The following is a 12,172-nucleotide window of genomic DNA, read 5'->3' as shown; positions in this document are numbered from 1 at the left end:
GCACTCACTTCCATTCCCTCTCCAGAGTGACAAGAAAGTTGTGTCCAGACCTCAGCTACTTTGTGGCCTTCTCCTCAGTCAGCTGTGGCCGTGGCAATCCCGGCCAAAGTAACTATGGTTACGCCAACTCAGCCATGGAGCGTGTGTGTGAAAAGCGCCGCTACGATGGCCTACCTGGACTGGCAGTCCAGTGGGGTGCCATTGGCGACGTTGGCGTGGTGCTGGAGACCATAGGTGGCAATGACACAGTGATTGGTGGCACCCTACCACAGCGCATCACATCCTGCCTGGAGGTACTCGACCGCTTCCTGTGCCAGCAGCAGCCAGTGATGTCTAGCTTTGTACTGGCAGAGAGGACGGTGGTAAAGAGCGAGGGAGGAAGCCAGAGAGACTTGGTGGACGCTGTAGCTCACATTCTGGGTAAGAGCCGAGCTAAACAAAACCACTACCGACAAACACTTGGAAGCACATGTTCTGCAAACAAGGTGTAATCATGCCTGTCGTCTGTTGTGAATGTTGACACTGGCCTGGCCGCTGTTGTGCCTTTGCAATCTCAGACTGATTTGAAAAGTCTGCAAAGTATCATCAAACAACACGAATACAACTTTTAGGAAAAGCAGGGCTGCTGCTCACTTTGAAAGATGAAGTGAAGCAAGTTTCAAAAATGTGAAAGTTGATTTTAAGTGTACTGAGATTAATGGAAACCAGTGGCTGAAAAATATATCCAGAGGTCTAAAATAGAATGACTCAAACTAAAAAAACACTTGTATGGTTCAAAACATGGCAAGTTGCACAGCATATTTTTTGTTGCCATTGACCAAGTGTGGAAAGAACTGACAGCAAACAGTACCAGTATACTTAAAGGTCCAGTGCGTAGCATTTAGTGGCGTCTAGCGGTGAAATTGCAGTTTGCAACCATTTGAATACCGCTCGCATCACCCTCCCTTTCTAAGCGTGTAGGACTACGGTGGCCGCGACCGCAACATGGCGACCTCCGTGGAAGGGGACCTGTAAATATTATATTCCATTTCTGCCAATAGCTCCTCCTAAATGTTACGCACTGGACCTTAATAAGTTCATGTTGTGTAAAACCTTGTTACTGGACGGTGGATGTCATGTCCACTTCAAAATGCTGAACTCTCAATATGTACTTGTTTTATTTACTACTGAGCCCGGCAAATATCAGGGGTAAAGATATTCATACCCTTCAGTTACTAATTTGTGCCCACAAATGATTAAAAGTGTCACCTGTCTAGGTAAATCATAGTAAACCGCTTAATGAGAACTATGTCATTGGTACTAATTAAAGGGAAAGGAAGACAGTTATTTGAGTTTGTCAAACTCAGGTTATGAGTTGTTGATTTCCAGAGGAAATTTATTGAAAGATTAAAATTTGACATTTTTATACAGCAGCTGACCTGCTGTATAAAGACTCAACTTGATTGGAATTAATTAACTGGAAATGTACTAATTTAACACTGTCTCTATTTTCCATAGTCAGTACGTTTCCAGGAAACTTTCAAGGAAATGAATAGAAATTTACAGATCGAACTAAGATTAATATCATTGATATTTCTTTATTGTCAAAAAGAAAAAGAAAAACTGTTGCATTTTGAAAACAGCAAAAATAGTGCGAACGCCCTAAATTATGGCTCTAGATCATTCATTCATTTTGCATCACTGTCTGTCCTACCAAAGACGCATTGTTGTTGTCTGCTTCTTTTTTAATTTCTTGAGCTAAATTCGATCAGGCCAAGCTCACAGAACTTTAACTGCGCCCTTCACCCTCAGGCGTGCGGGATGTGAACAGCCTCAACGCCGATGCCTCTTTGGCTGACGTGGGCCTGGACTCCTTGATGGGTGTGGAGGTACGGCAGACTCTGGAGCGTGACTACGACATCGTCATGGCCATGAGGGAGATCCGCCAGCTCACCATCAACAAGCTGCGAGAGCTGGCCAATCACAAGCCAGGTGGATCAAATGGTATTATTAAGAGCTGCTTTTAAATTTGGAAATAAAACATGTACTAAATCAGTATTGAGATTTTATTTGTGTTACATCAGTCTTAAATTCAGTTCTTCGTAGGATGTGGCTTTTTAAAACCTGCAGATACTCTCAGAACAGAAAGAATGAGTTTTTTTTCTTCGCTACTTCCAACTATCCAGAATCTCACCACGCTACAGCTAAGAGGGATGGCGTTCGCTCTCTGTTGGAGTCTGATCTGACCCAGCTATTAGTCAACCCCAGCGCCCCCACGGTGACGCCACTCAACAAGGTTCAGAGCCAGGAGAGGCCACTGTTCCTGATCCATCCCATCGAGGGCTCCATTGCTGCCTTTAAGACACTCGCTTTCAAGCTCAGCGTGCCTTGCTATGGCCTGCAGTGCACGAAAGGTATTCTGTGTTCACAAACGCACTCATGTAGGCTCATACAAGGCCAAGTAAAAGAAAATAACAACCATTATATTAATACGCTAATAAGGAGCCCCTTTGGCATCAGAACAGAACTTTGTCCTTGGATTGCTGGTATCAGCACAAATATTACAGTCACAGATGGTTTGGCTCATATCTCTGCTCATTACTGATCGTGTAATGTTCACCAAGAATTCTGTTCAAAACTGAGATTGGTAAGTAAGGTTTTGCCGGTAGCTCAACTTCAGCGATCTTTGGCAATGCAGGGCCCAGGGCCCCTGACCTCCAGCTCAGAGGTAGACCAAAGGTAGCTGTTGCCCCTCTAGACCCAAAGCGCTTTGAGTAGTCAGAAAGACTAGAAAGGTGCTATATAAGTACAGTCCATTTACCATTTACCAAAGGTGGGTCTAGAGGGGCAGCAGACCCCACACTCAGCGTTCAGTTTGTTCCTGTATCCGGCGAAGACTGCAGCCCTGCAGCTGGCAGCACCACCTCCAGTGGTGTGTCTGATTCCCCCCTGGGTGGAAGTAGTTATTATTTGTGTTGGTGCTAAGGAATTCCACGAGGCAGCAACCATGCATTATTTGAACGTTATTCTTTTGTAGGTAAGGGCAGTTCTGATTAGTACATGCACATTTCTTTAAATTGATTTTAGGTGACTATTAGCAACCTGCATAAGATCCTAATAATGTTGTTTAGCCCATTTATGTGTATTGTTTGTGTGAAGTGTCCCTGGCAGCTTGCTCTTTGATCACTGTAGGGGTGTGTGTGTGTGTGTGTGTGTGTGTGTGTGTGTGTGTGTGTGCGTGTGTGCGTGTGCGTGTGTGTGTGTGTACACAAATATACCAGTGTGACAATTTCAAGCTGTGAGTGTGTATTTCCTTTGAACTGATAATACCAAGCTCACCTTAGTCTCTCCCCTCTCCCCCAGCTGCTCCTCTGGACAGCATCCAGTCCCTGGCAGCCTACTATGTGAACTGTATCAGACAGGTTCAACCAGATGGGCCATATCGAATCGCTGGCTACTCCTTTGGTGCCTGTGTGGCATTTGAAATGTGCTCTCAGCTTCAGCTCCAGAATCGGCCTGTGGAGTACCTCTTTCTGTTTGATGGATCACACTCCTATGTGGCAGCATACACACAGGTTAGAGAAAGGAGTTAATACACACAATAGTCAGTGAATCCACAGTATCATCTAGTTTAATGACGTGCAGGGTTCCCAACAGTTTTGAGAGGTGCATTCCACAAAGGGAAAGTCAAAGAATGAGATTTTTCTTATTTCTCCAGGGATGTCTGGGAATATCTGGGACACATACTAATTATTAATTTATGTTCATTTTGTTGCATTAGGTAGTTTTAGACAGCTTAGCATGAGCGGGATCATAAATAAACCAAGTGAGAAGCGTGAACAAAATGATGTGATGTTTCAATACAGGTTGGTAATGTCACGTTAACTCAGTATTTGGTTTCCAGACCTACAGGGCCAAGTTGACACCAGGTAAAGAGTCTGAAGCTGAAACTGAAGCCCTGTGTGCCTTCATCCAGCTCTTCGTTGGCATTGAGTACAACAAGGTATGCAGCCGCTGTGTGTTCACCAAAGATTTTCATCAGTCACAATATTCAAGCAAGTCTCCGGGTGCTTGAGCAATGTAGCACGCTGACTTCTCAAACTGTTTGGCTGTGAATATTGTGGAGATTTTTACCTAAAGTTATAAATCCTCTTGTCCAGCAACAATGGAAAAGAGTGAACTACCACTTATTTGTCAGTATGACCTTGTTCACGTGTGCTAGTTGCAGCTTTGAGTGGGGAAAGCCACGTGATGACACCATACCTTTTGTCAGGTGTAGTTCTCAACATTGATGACCTCAAACCCAAGGCGATATTTCACCATGGCTTTGAAGTCTGAAATTTTGAGAGTTGTTTCAATCTGAGCTCTGATTTAGTTCCTCAACTATGTGCAAGAAGTCTCTCATTTTCTGTTTAGCACTTAATGCGGAAATTATGATGAAACACTTGAATGGACATGTTTCCAGCCACAGTCATTCATTTTTGGCCACGGGAGTAAAGAGCAGTGTTGTGTTTGTGGCAGCAGAAGACTAATTGAATATTAAGTTTTTATCATTTCCATTAGCTCTCCCCTGTGCTAAGGCAGAAAAGTATAATGGCAAAATAAATTTAAATTAGGATATTGTAAGGGTCATACATCACAAAATATAATGTAGATGACAGACAGTGTGGTCTGTCCTTGTTGATCTAAAGTAAATTCCTATTGTGGTCTTCGTCCAAATCTCTGATTCCCCCCTCTTATTCTGCAGCTTCTGGAGACTCTTCTCCCGCTGTCAGACCTGGAGGCTCGTGTCAACGTTGCGGTGGACCTAATCACCTCCAGCCACAAGAACATCAGCCGAGACTCGCTGCTCTTTGCAGCCACCACCTTCTACTACAAGTTGAAGGCTGCAGATAGCTACGTGCCCGCGACAAAATACCATGGCAATGTGACGCTGCTGCGTGCCAAAACCAGCAGCGAATACGAACAAAACCTGGGAGCTGACTACAAGCTCAGCGAGGTAACATACTCAAACACATTTGCACAAAAAGTGGACCTTGAGTCAGATTATTTTGTCAGACTATTTTAAAAGCATGTTAAGTTTAGCCCCTAGAGTTTTGAGGTAGTTTGAGTGACAAGGTTTCTTGGTATTCCTTGCTTTCTCCATCATGTTACTGATCTTCACTCTTCTCTAATTTGTAAACTGGAATTAAAAACTTGATTGAAAACAAACGTGAACTTTCAGTCACACTGCATTGGCTTGATTAGCAATACCCAACTGACACACACACACACACACACACACACACACATATATGGACGGAGTGACAAACTTCATAGTAACAATGTCATCCCTACAGTGACCGTACAGTGTTTTCCAAACCAGAAACCACGGGTTTATGGATCCATCTGTTCTGCTTTGAATGAACGTACTGCTGCTTACAACTTGGGACTCATTACTAGAGATATGGAGGAATACAAGGCGGCTTCCCGCAGGCTGGGACATGTGGTCAACGATGCTAAGCAGAGGCAAAAGGACAGGGTCAGGTTTTTAGAAATACCGAGGTCCATGTTCTGGTCACAGTGGGCAGTACCTGCTCTTCCTCTCTCATCTCCATCACCTTCTCTCTCTTTCTCTCAGTCTCCTCGTCTTGTCCCGTATCTCTTCCCTTCCCAAAGCTGAGCTTTGACTGATGTAGTTTTTTAATTTTTGTCTCTCAGTGGAGAAAGTAAACACAGGGTCAATTGATATTTATATGTAAATGTTACCAGCCTCCGCTAGGATAATCTTGCAATGAAAATAAAAATATTGTTTAATGTTAATAATATTGTTTAACGTAGCGTGATCACACAGTAGCTATTCGTCAGATGATGTCTAGAGGATTTTACTAGTTGACTGCTAGTAGTTCAATGCCGTTCATCCCCAGTTACCTGTATCACGCTTTGCATGGATTCAGCTGCCTGTCTGGTTTCCTCAAGTTGTTGACATAATGAAAGAACCACCGTGTTGAGTAAAGCTTTTATAGTAACGAAAAGATCATACCACCACCACCACCCACCCACACACAAGCAATGATGGTGATCAGCTGAGCAAGTCATTAATCTTGGCGTACCAAAGTAAAGTTATTTTTAGGCAATTAACGTGCTGCTTACACTTTTCCAGGGGGGCATGCCCCCGAACACCCCTAGCTCAGAAGAAAGACCAGTCTTGGTGACCTCAGTGGTGGTACGGCTATGGAAAGGGTGGAATCTCGGTCACAACAATGCAACATGCAAACATGTGGCAAGGATTAATATTCCTGGGTGTGTTTTTAAGACCTGCCCTGACCTTTTTAGCTACCGTGTTCACCATTATACTCAACCTCTACCTGGAGCAGTCTGTGGTCCCCACATGTGTCTAGAGGTCCCTGTACCCAAGAACTCTTTACCAGGCTGCCTGAATCGCCCCGTAGCCCTCACCCGGGGCTTCATATACTTCAGCTTTCAATACCATAATCATAATCTTGCCATTGGATCGTCACAGGGTTTATACAAGATAGATTTATTGATCATTTTACAACACAGGGTTGTATAACGAGATTTTGATTGTAGTTCCCTTTATGCTACTCAAAAACAAATGTTATGTACAAAAATTAAATATGGTACATTAGTGAATATATAATAAGTCATAGCTATTTTACACGGTGGAGTGCTGAGGATGAATGAATTAGTCTCACAGCCTGAGGAAAGAAGCTGCTCTGTAGTCTGGTGGTACGGCAGCAGATACTTCTTCTCTTTCCAGATAGCAGCAGGGTGAACAGGCTGTGGCTGGGGTGGGTACTGTTTTATTTTAATTTTTTTTTAGCATCCTTTGGGTTCTGCTCAGGCACTTCACCTCATTGATATCACTGATGCTCAGTAGGTTGGTACCAATGATCTTCTGAGTGTCCTGGCCGTGCACATCCCATGCCAGATTGTGATGTTTCCAGATTCCAGTCAGGATGCTTTCTATTGCTCCTCTGTAAAAGTTGAATGATCAGCTTCTTTGTTTTGTTGACGCTAAGCAGTAGGTTGTTCTCTTTGCATCAATGATTTCCTCCCGATCGTTGTTTGAAAGCCGGCCAATAATGGTGTTACAGAGTGGTCTCCATGTCGGGGCTGCAATCATGGGTGTACAGCGTGAACAGGAGGGGCTGAGCACCAGAGCGGAAGAGGTGTTACTGCCAGTCCAAACTGTCTGGGGTCAGTTTGTGAGCTGTCTGGGGTCAGCCGGGCCCAACATCACTTGCGGTGACGTTTGGCCCGGCTGGTCTGGTTGTCAGAATGGGAGATGCCTTGAGCAGTGATCGTCTCAAGGTCCACTGCACTTAATCCAATCCCTGCACTTCCTCTTCCGATGTTGCCTATGTTTGCCTATATCAATATGAAAATATGCACTTTTTGAGTATTAAAATATGACATATATTTATAGTTTTTCATCTTCTAAACTTTTTTCTGATCCGTATTTTTTACTCTTATTCTAATTATTATTATTATTATTATTATTATTATTATTATTATTGCACATTAGTCACATTAATCCACATCGTCTTGAGTATGCCACCCCACTTTTGAAAATGAGTATGTGATGAACAAATCTTTGAATCTCTCTCTACTTAAATGCTGAATAAGTTCTTTCTGACTTCAGGTATGTGATGGCGAGGTGTCAGTACACATCATTGAGGGAGACCACCGCACCTTCCTGGAAGGAGAGGGGGCGGAGTCTATCACCAGCATCATCCACAGCTCACTGGCTGAGTCACGAGTCACGGCAAGGGAGGGCTAGACATGCCCAACCCAACCACACCCTCCACCTTCACACTAATTCCACAAAATTCCCCAAATAGGTCTCTTCCTCCAATTAGTTCAGGATGTGTAGGTTTAACTTTTATACAGTGAGAATAATACATTAAGTCTTTGCAGCATGTTTATGTTCTGTGCCATTTTGCCCTAATATCCCAAATGCACCTTTTTCTTCCTTATTGCACCTTTTCAGAACTCATTGGTCAATTCAAGCATGGAATAACCCAGCTCTTAGGTCATATTTAAGATCTTAGATCTTCCATTTTGCCCTAATATCCCAAATGCACCTTTTTCTTCCTTATTGCACTTTTTCAAATCCCATTGGTCAATTCAAGCAATGGACACTCTCCCTAACGTATCAGAGCTCTTAGCTCTTTCTATTTAAGATCTTAGATCTTCCTATTTGGTAATTAAAGTGTGCTGTCACTTTGTACAGTATGAGTAAGATGTTCTAAGTTATGTCTCATTATGTTGCCATGTTTCATTCAGCTTTTTTTGGATTGTAGTAGGGATACCAATTTTAAGCAATTTCTCTAATGAAGATTCAGCTATATAGTGACCAATAACTGATCATGAGTAATTTCTAAAATACATCTGTGTTTTGCTTTAATAAAGTTTTGAAAGTTTCTGACTACGTAGATGCATATTCCTAATAGAATAAATACGGAATTCACATTACTCCTGTAACTCAAATCTGTTCAGACAGAAAAGAGCACAATCCGATACAACACTGTACAGTTTCTACTGTTACTGGGTATTCACACCAAAAACAGCTCTGCGTTAAAAACGCAAGTGTCTGCGTTGGTGTAGGCATGTTGTTTAAGGAAGAGGTAAGACGATCGAATACTATCAAGAAAGTCCAGTTTGAACAATAGATAATTTAATTTGAAGACTTATCAGATACCGAAACACTGCACAGCAGTTTATAAAACTATGAGAAAGAATTTCACAACAAGTTATCACAGCGACAATAATTTCATCCTCTGTCTCAACGATCAGCCGGTAAACAGATTACTTTGTCATGTGAATTGGGTATTTATTCTATTAGGAATGTACGTAGTTGATTGGCCACTGCAGTTCATTGCTGGATGTCATTGCATTGTCTTGTGGCAACAGATAAGCCAGGTTCAACTGGACAACCCTGCGTTGTTGTTTTTTTTGTCAGAGCGCTCTATTTTATTTCATTAATCGAAATAAATAGAGGTGCTGCATTTTCTTCAAGCAGCACTGATGTTGGTCTGAACATAGCCGTGCAGTTGCATGTCCCTCACCTCCTACATTTTCAGTTAATGTTTTCAATCAGTTAAATTATTAACTATTATCAATTATTATCATGTCTAGATTGAAATAGAATGTCTTAGACATCACATTCCACAAAAACAACTGTAAAATAATATAGCCTAGCATAGCATGAAAGGCTGGCTCTGTAGCTGTGATGAGCAAATACCAAGTCAGCTGCCTTGTAGCTTTTGTCACGTTTATGCTACCAAAGGCTATTTCATAATTGTACACTAATGCATGTTTACGTGTGAAGGAGGTCTTCTACTTTAAATGCTTCTACCTTTTTATATGAGCAGAACGTCACTGCGGTTTCACTGGGTAGACTGTATATGCACACAAACCTGTTAAACTGTCATGGTAAAATTATTCCTGACCCAGCACTGCCAATGTTGACTAGTTATTACTGGTAATATGACCATTTGGAGGCAATTTGTTTTTTCAATTTTGTCTTTTTTTATTTGTTTATTTTGTCAAAAAAAAATGTGTTTACCTATGTGTCAGAGGATGCATGCTATGGTCAGGGTTTTTTATGTTGTTTTCAAACAGTTTTTGCCTTGAAGCAAAGCAGCAACTGTTTGTATTGTTATTCTTGTCAACTGAGCCAAACCAAACCAAAACGCACTCAAATGATGGAAAGCCTCTTAAAACTTCAAATTATTGTTATTATTGTGGTGCAGACAGCTGCAAACACAGTATGTAATTAAAAAAGTGTTTTCACAATGTATTATAATTAAAGAGTAATATTACTGAATGATCACTCTGAATGACCTCTATAGACAGAAACAGATGGTTTTGACAGAACATCGTGAAATGACCATTTCAAATTCACAGAATTGTAGTGTAAAGAATTATCAATACTCCTGCAATACCCTTATGCCCTGACTAATGAAATATAATTATGAATGTTTATAACCTCACCACTATCAATTTGTAGGAATTCAAAATGTGCTGTTAAAAATGATTAACACAGAGCAATTTGGTCTGTGTGCAAATCAGTTGTATTTCTGTAATGTACTACAGCTTCAATGCAACAAACATGCAAATCATGTTATCTGGCTTTGCCTTTCAATACAATATTTTTATGAGTTAACAGCCTGCTGGCTTACCCAATAGGTAATAAGTAATCTCTCATCCACCAAGGTGACCAGCACTTATTACATTATTACAATTATTACTAGTGGTTATCCTGCAGTACTTCAAATAAAATTTGTAGAAACAAAGATGTTGCATTTGCCAGACAGATAACTTCTTAGCTTAACCTAACTGATAAGGAACTGTTCATGAAATAAGATAACACTGATAGGCATGAAATGTAGATGGGGTCAGTCCAGGCCAACTTTTCCCAACTGACAAACTTGTTGATGCTAACACATTGTTGAGTTTATTGGTTGCTCTGCTCCAACAAATGATGGACTTCTGTGTGAACACAAGGTGAATGGTTCAGAGGGCAAAAACTAGTGACAGTTATAGCATTTTGATAGACCCATAGTGATGAACTGAATATGTTTGGTATGGAAATGTCTCACTAAATGTTGCATCCTTATCCAAATCAGCTTTTAGGTAGTGAATGACTATTAAGGAACCTGTTGTATGTGGATATAACTGATCTGAACAGCAGGCCTTCTCTCTTGGGATCTTTGATGAAAGGCTGTATCCTCCAGGAGCTGTCTCTGACTCCCATGACCCTCACTTGGTTTCATGAACCCCAGCAAGCAGTCCCTCTGAACAGCCAACCTGACCTCTGAGACCTCTAATCTGGTCTATGAAGGGTCGGGATTGGACTGGATTCAAATGTGGTGATTGATTGCAGTGAAAAGGAGAAGGAAGTGACAGTATATGCGCCTCTCTTATATTGTAATATTTCCAGTATGTGTTACAACTAATAAAGACCTCTTGCTAATCACTTTGACTATTGTTTTTCCATAAATCCAACATGTGAAACCCTATCCCCTCCCCCCAAACCCCTCCCCCTCTCTCTATCTCTCGCTCTCTCTCAAAACCTAACATGGCAGCGGCGGATGGCCGCCCACCATTGAGTCTGGTTCTGTCCAAGGTTTCTGCCTGTTAAAAGGAAGTTTTTTCCTTGCCACTGTCAGCAAATGCTTGCTCATGGTGGGATTTGTTGGGTCTCTGTAATTAATATAAACGTACGGTCTAGACCTGCTCTATAAGAAAAACCGCAATGAGATAACTTGTGTTATGAATTGGTGCTATATCTATAAAATTGAATTGAAGTGAAAGATAGAAATCAAGAATCATGAATATACAGTAGGGCTTACTTTGATTGATTAAAAGTTTTCACAGTATACATCGTTTTTAAGAAAAGTTACGGTAGAATGAAGTCATATTTTAGTCATACAAGCCAGAGTTGTAAGTTTATGAATAAAAATTATATTTGGAGAAATAAACGTTCAAGGAAAAGATTGGAATTGTGGTTTTATAAGTAAACAACTGAGAGTAGTCTGTCCAGCCTGTGTGTCAAAATGAGGGATGTGGCATATATACAGTGGTGTGAAAAAGTGTTTGCCCCCTTTCTGATTTTTTTATTTTTTTGCATGTTTGTCACACTTAAATGTTTCAGATTTTCAAACAAATTTAAATATTAGTCAAAGATAACGCAAGTACACACAAAATGCAGTTTTTAAATGAAGGTTGTTATTTTTAAGGGAAAACAAAATCCAAACCTACATGGGCCTGTGTGAAATAGTGATTGCCCCCTAAACCTAATAACTGGTTGAGCCACCCTTAGCAGCAACAACTGCAATCAAGCATTTGCGATAACTTGCAAGGAGTCTTTTACAGCGCTGTGGAGGAATTTTGGCCCGCTCATCTTTGCAGAATTATTGTAATTCAGCCACATTGGAGGGTTTTTGAGCATGAACTGCCTTTTTCAGGTCATGCCACAGCATCTCAATAGGTCAGGACTTTGACTAGGCCACTCCAAAGTCTTCATTTTGTTCTTCTTCAGCCATTCAGAGGTGGCCTTGCTGGTGTGTTTTGGATCATTGTCCTGCTGCAGAACCCAAGTTCGCTTCAGCTTCACTATTCACACCACTGTATGTTGTGTAGTTTTCACTATACAATACATAGGATTGTTATCATAGGATTTAGG

The 12,172-nt window shown here is 41.4% G+C and overlaps 1 protein-coding gene and 1 long non-coding RNA gene across 5 annotated transcripts in view; one reads left to right on the top strand and one right to left on the bottom strand.

Moving 5' to 3' along the window:
• fasn (fatty acid synthase) overlaps nucleotides 1-7,981 on the top strand; it is a 52,710-nt gene extending 44,729 nt beyond the window's left edge. For 3 of the 4 annotated variants that reach the window (XM_044177554.1, XM_044177555.1, XM_044177553.1), the window contains exons 36-42: nucleotides 26-420; nucleotides 1,792-1,983; nucleotides 2,166-2,393; nucleotides 3,343-3,554; nucleotides 3,884-3,982; nucleotides 4,727-4,978; nucleotides 7,625-7,981. In XM_044177554.1, the coding sequence (XP_044033489.1) occupies nucleotides 26-420; nucleotides 1,792-1,983; nucleotides 2,166-2,393; nucleotides 3,343-3,554; nucleotides 3,884-3,982; nucleotides 4,727-4,978; nucleotides 7,625-7,762 (1,516 nt within the window). In that variant the 3' untranslated portion in view covers nucleotides 7,763-7,981. The remainder of the gene's footprint in view (nucleotides 1-25; nucleotides 421-1,791; nucleotides 1,984-2,165; nucleotides 2,394-3,342; nucleotides 3,555-3,883; nucleotides 3,983-4,726; nucleotides 4,979-7,624) is intronic. The other variant, XM_044177556.1, reaches the window with a different exon arrangement.
• Nucleotides 7,857-11,000, bottom strand: LOC122867161. Its single transcript, XR_006375865.1, has 2 exons — nucleotides 8,087-11,000; nucleotides 7,857-7,964 (listed from the first exon to the last, which is right to left on the bottom strand). It is a non-coding gene; the product is annotated as an uncharacterized LOC122867161 (long non-coding RNA).
• Between the last annotated feature and the right edge of the window lie 1,172 nt (nucleotides 11,001-12,172).

Source organism: Siniperca chuatsi, linkage group LG20 (assembly GCF_020085105.1).
Source record: "Siniperca chuatsi isolate FFG_IHB_CAS linkage group LG20, ASM2008510v1, whole genome shotgun sequence".
Taxonomy (NCBI): Eukaryota; Metazoa; Chordata; class Actinopteri; order Centrarchiformes; family Sinipercidae; genus Siniperca; species Siniperca chuatsi.
Note: the sequence above shows the minus strand (reverse complement) of the source record. Positions and strands in the feature narration are given on the sequence as shown.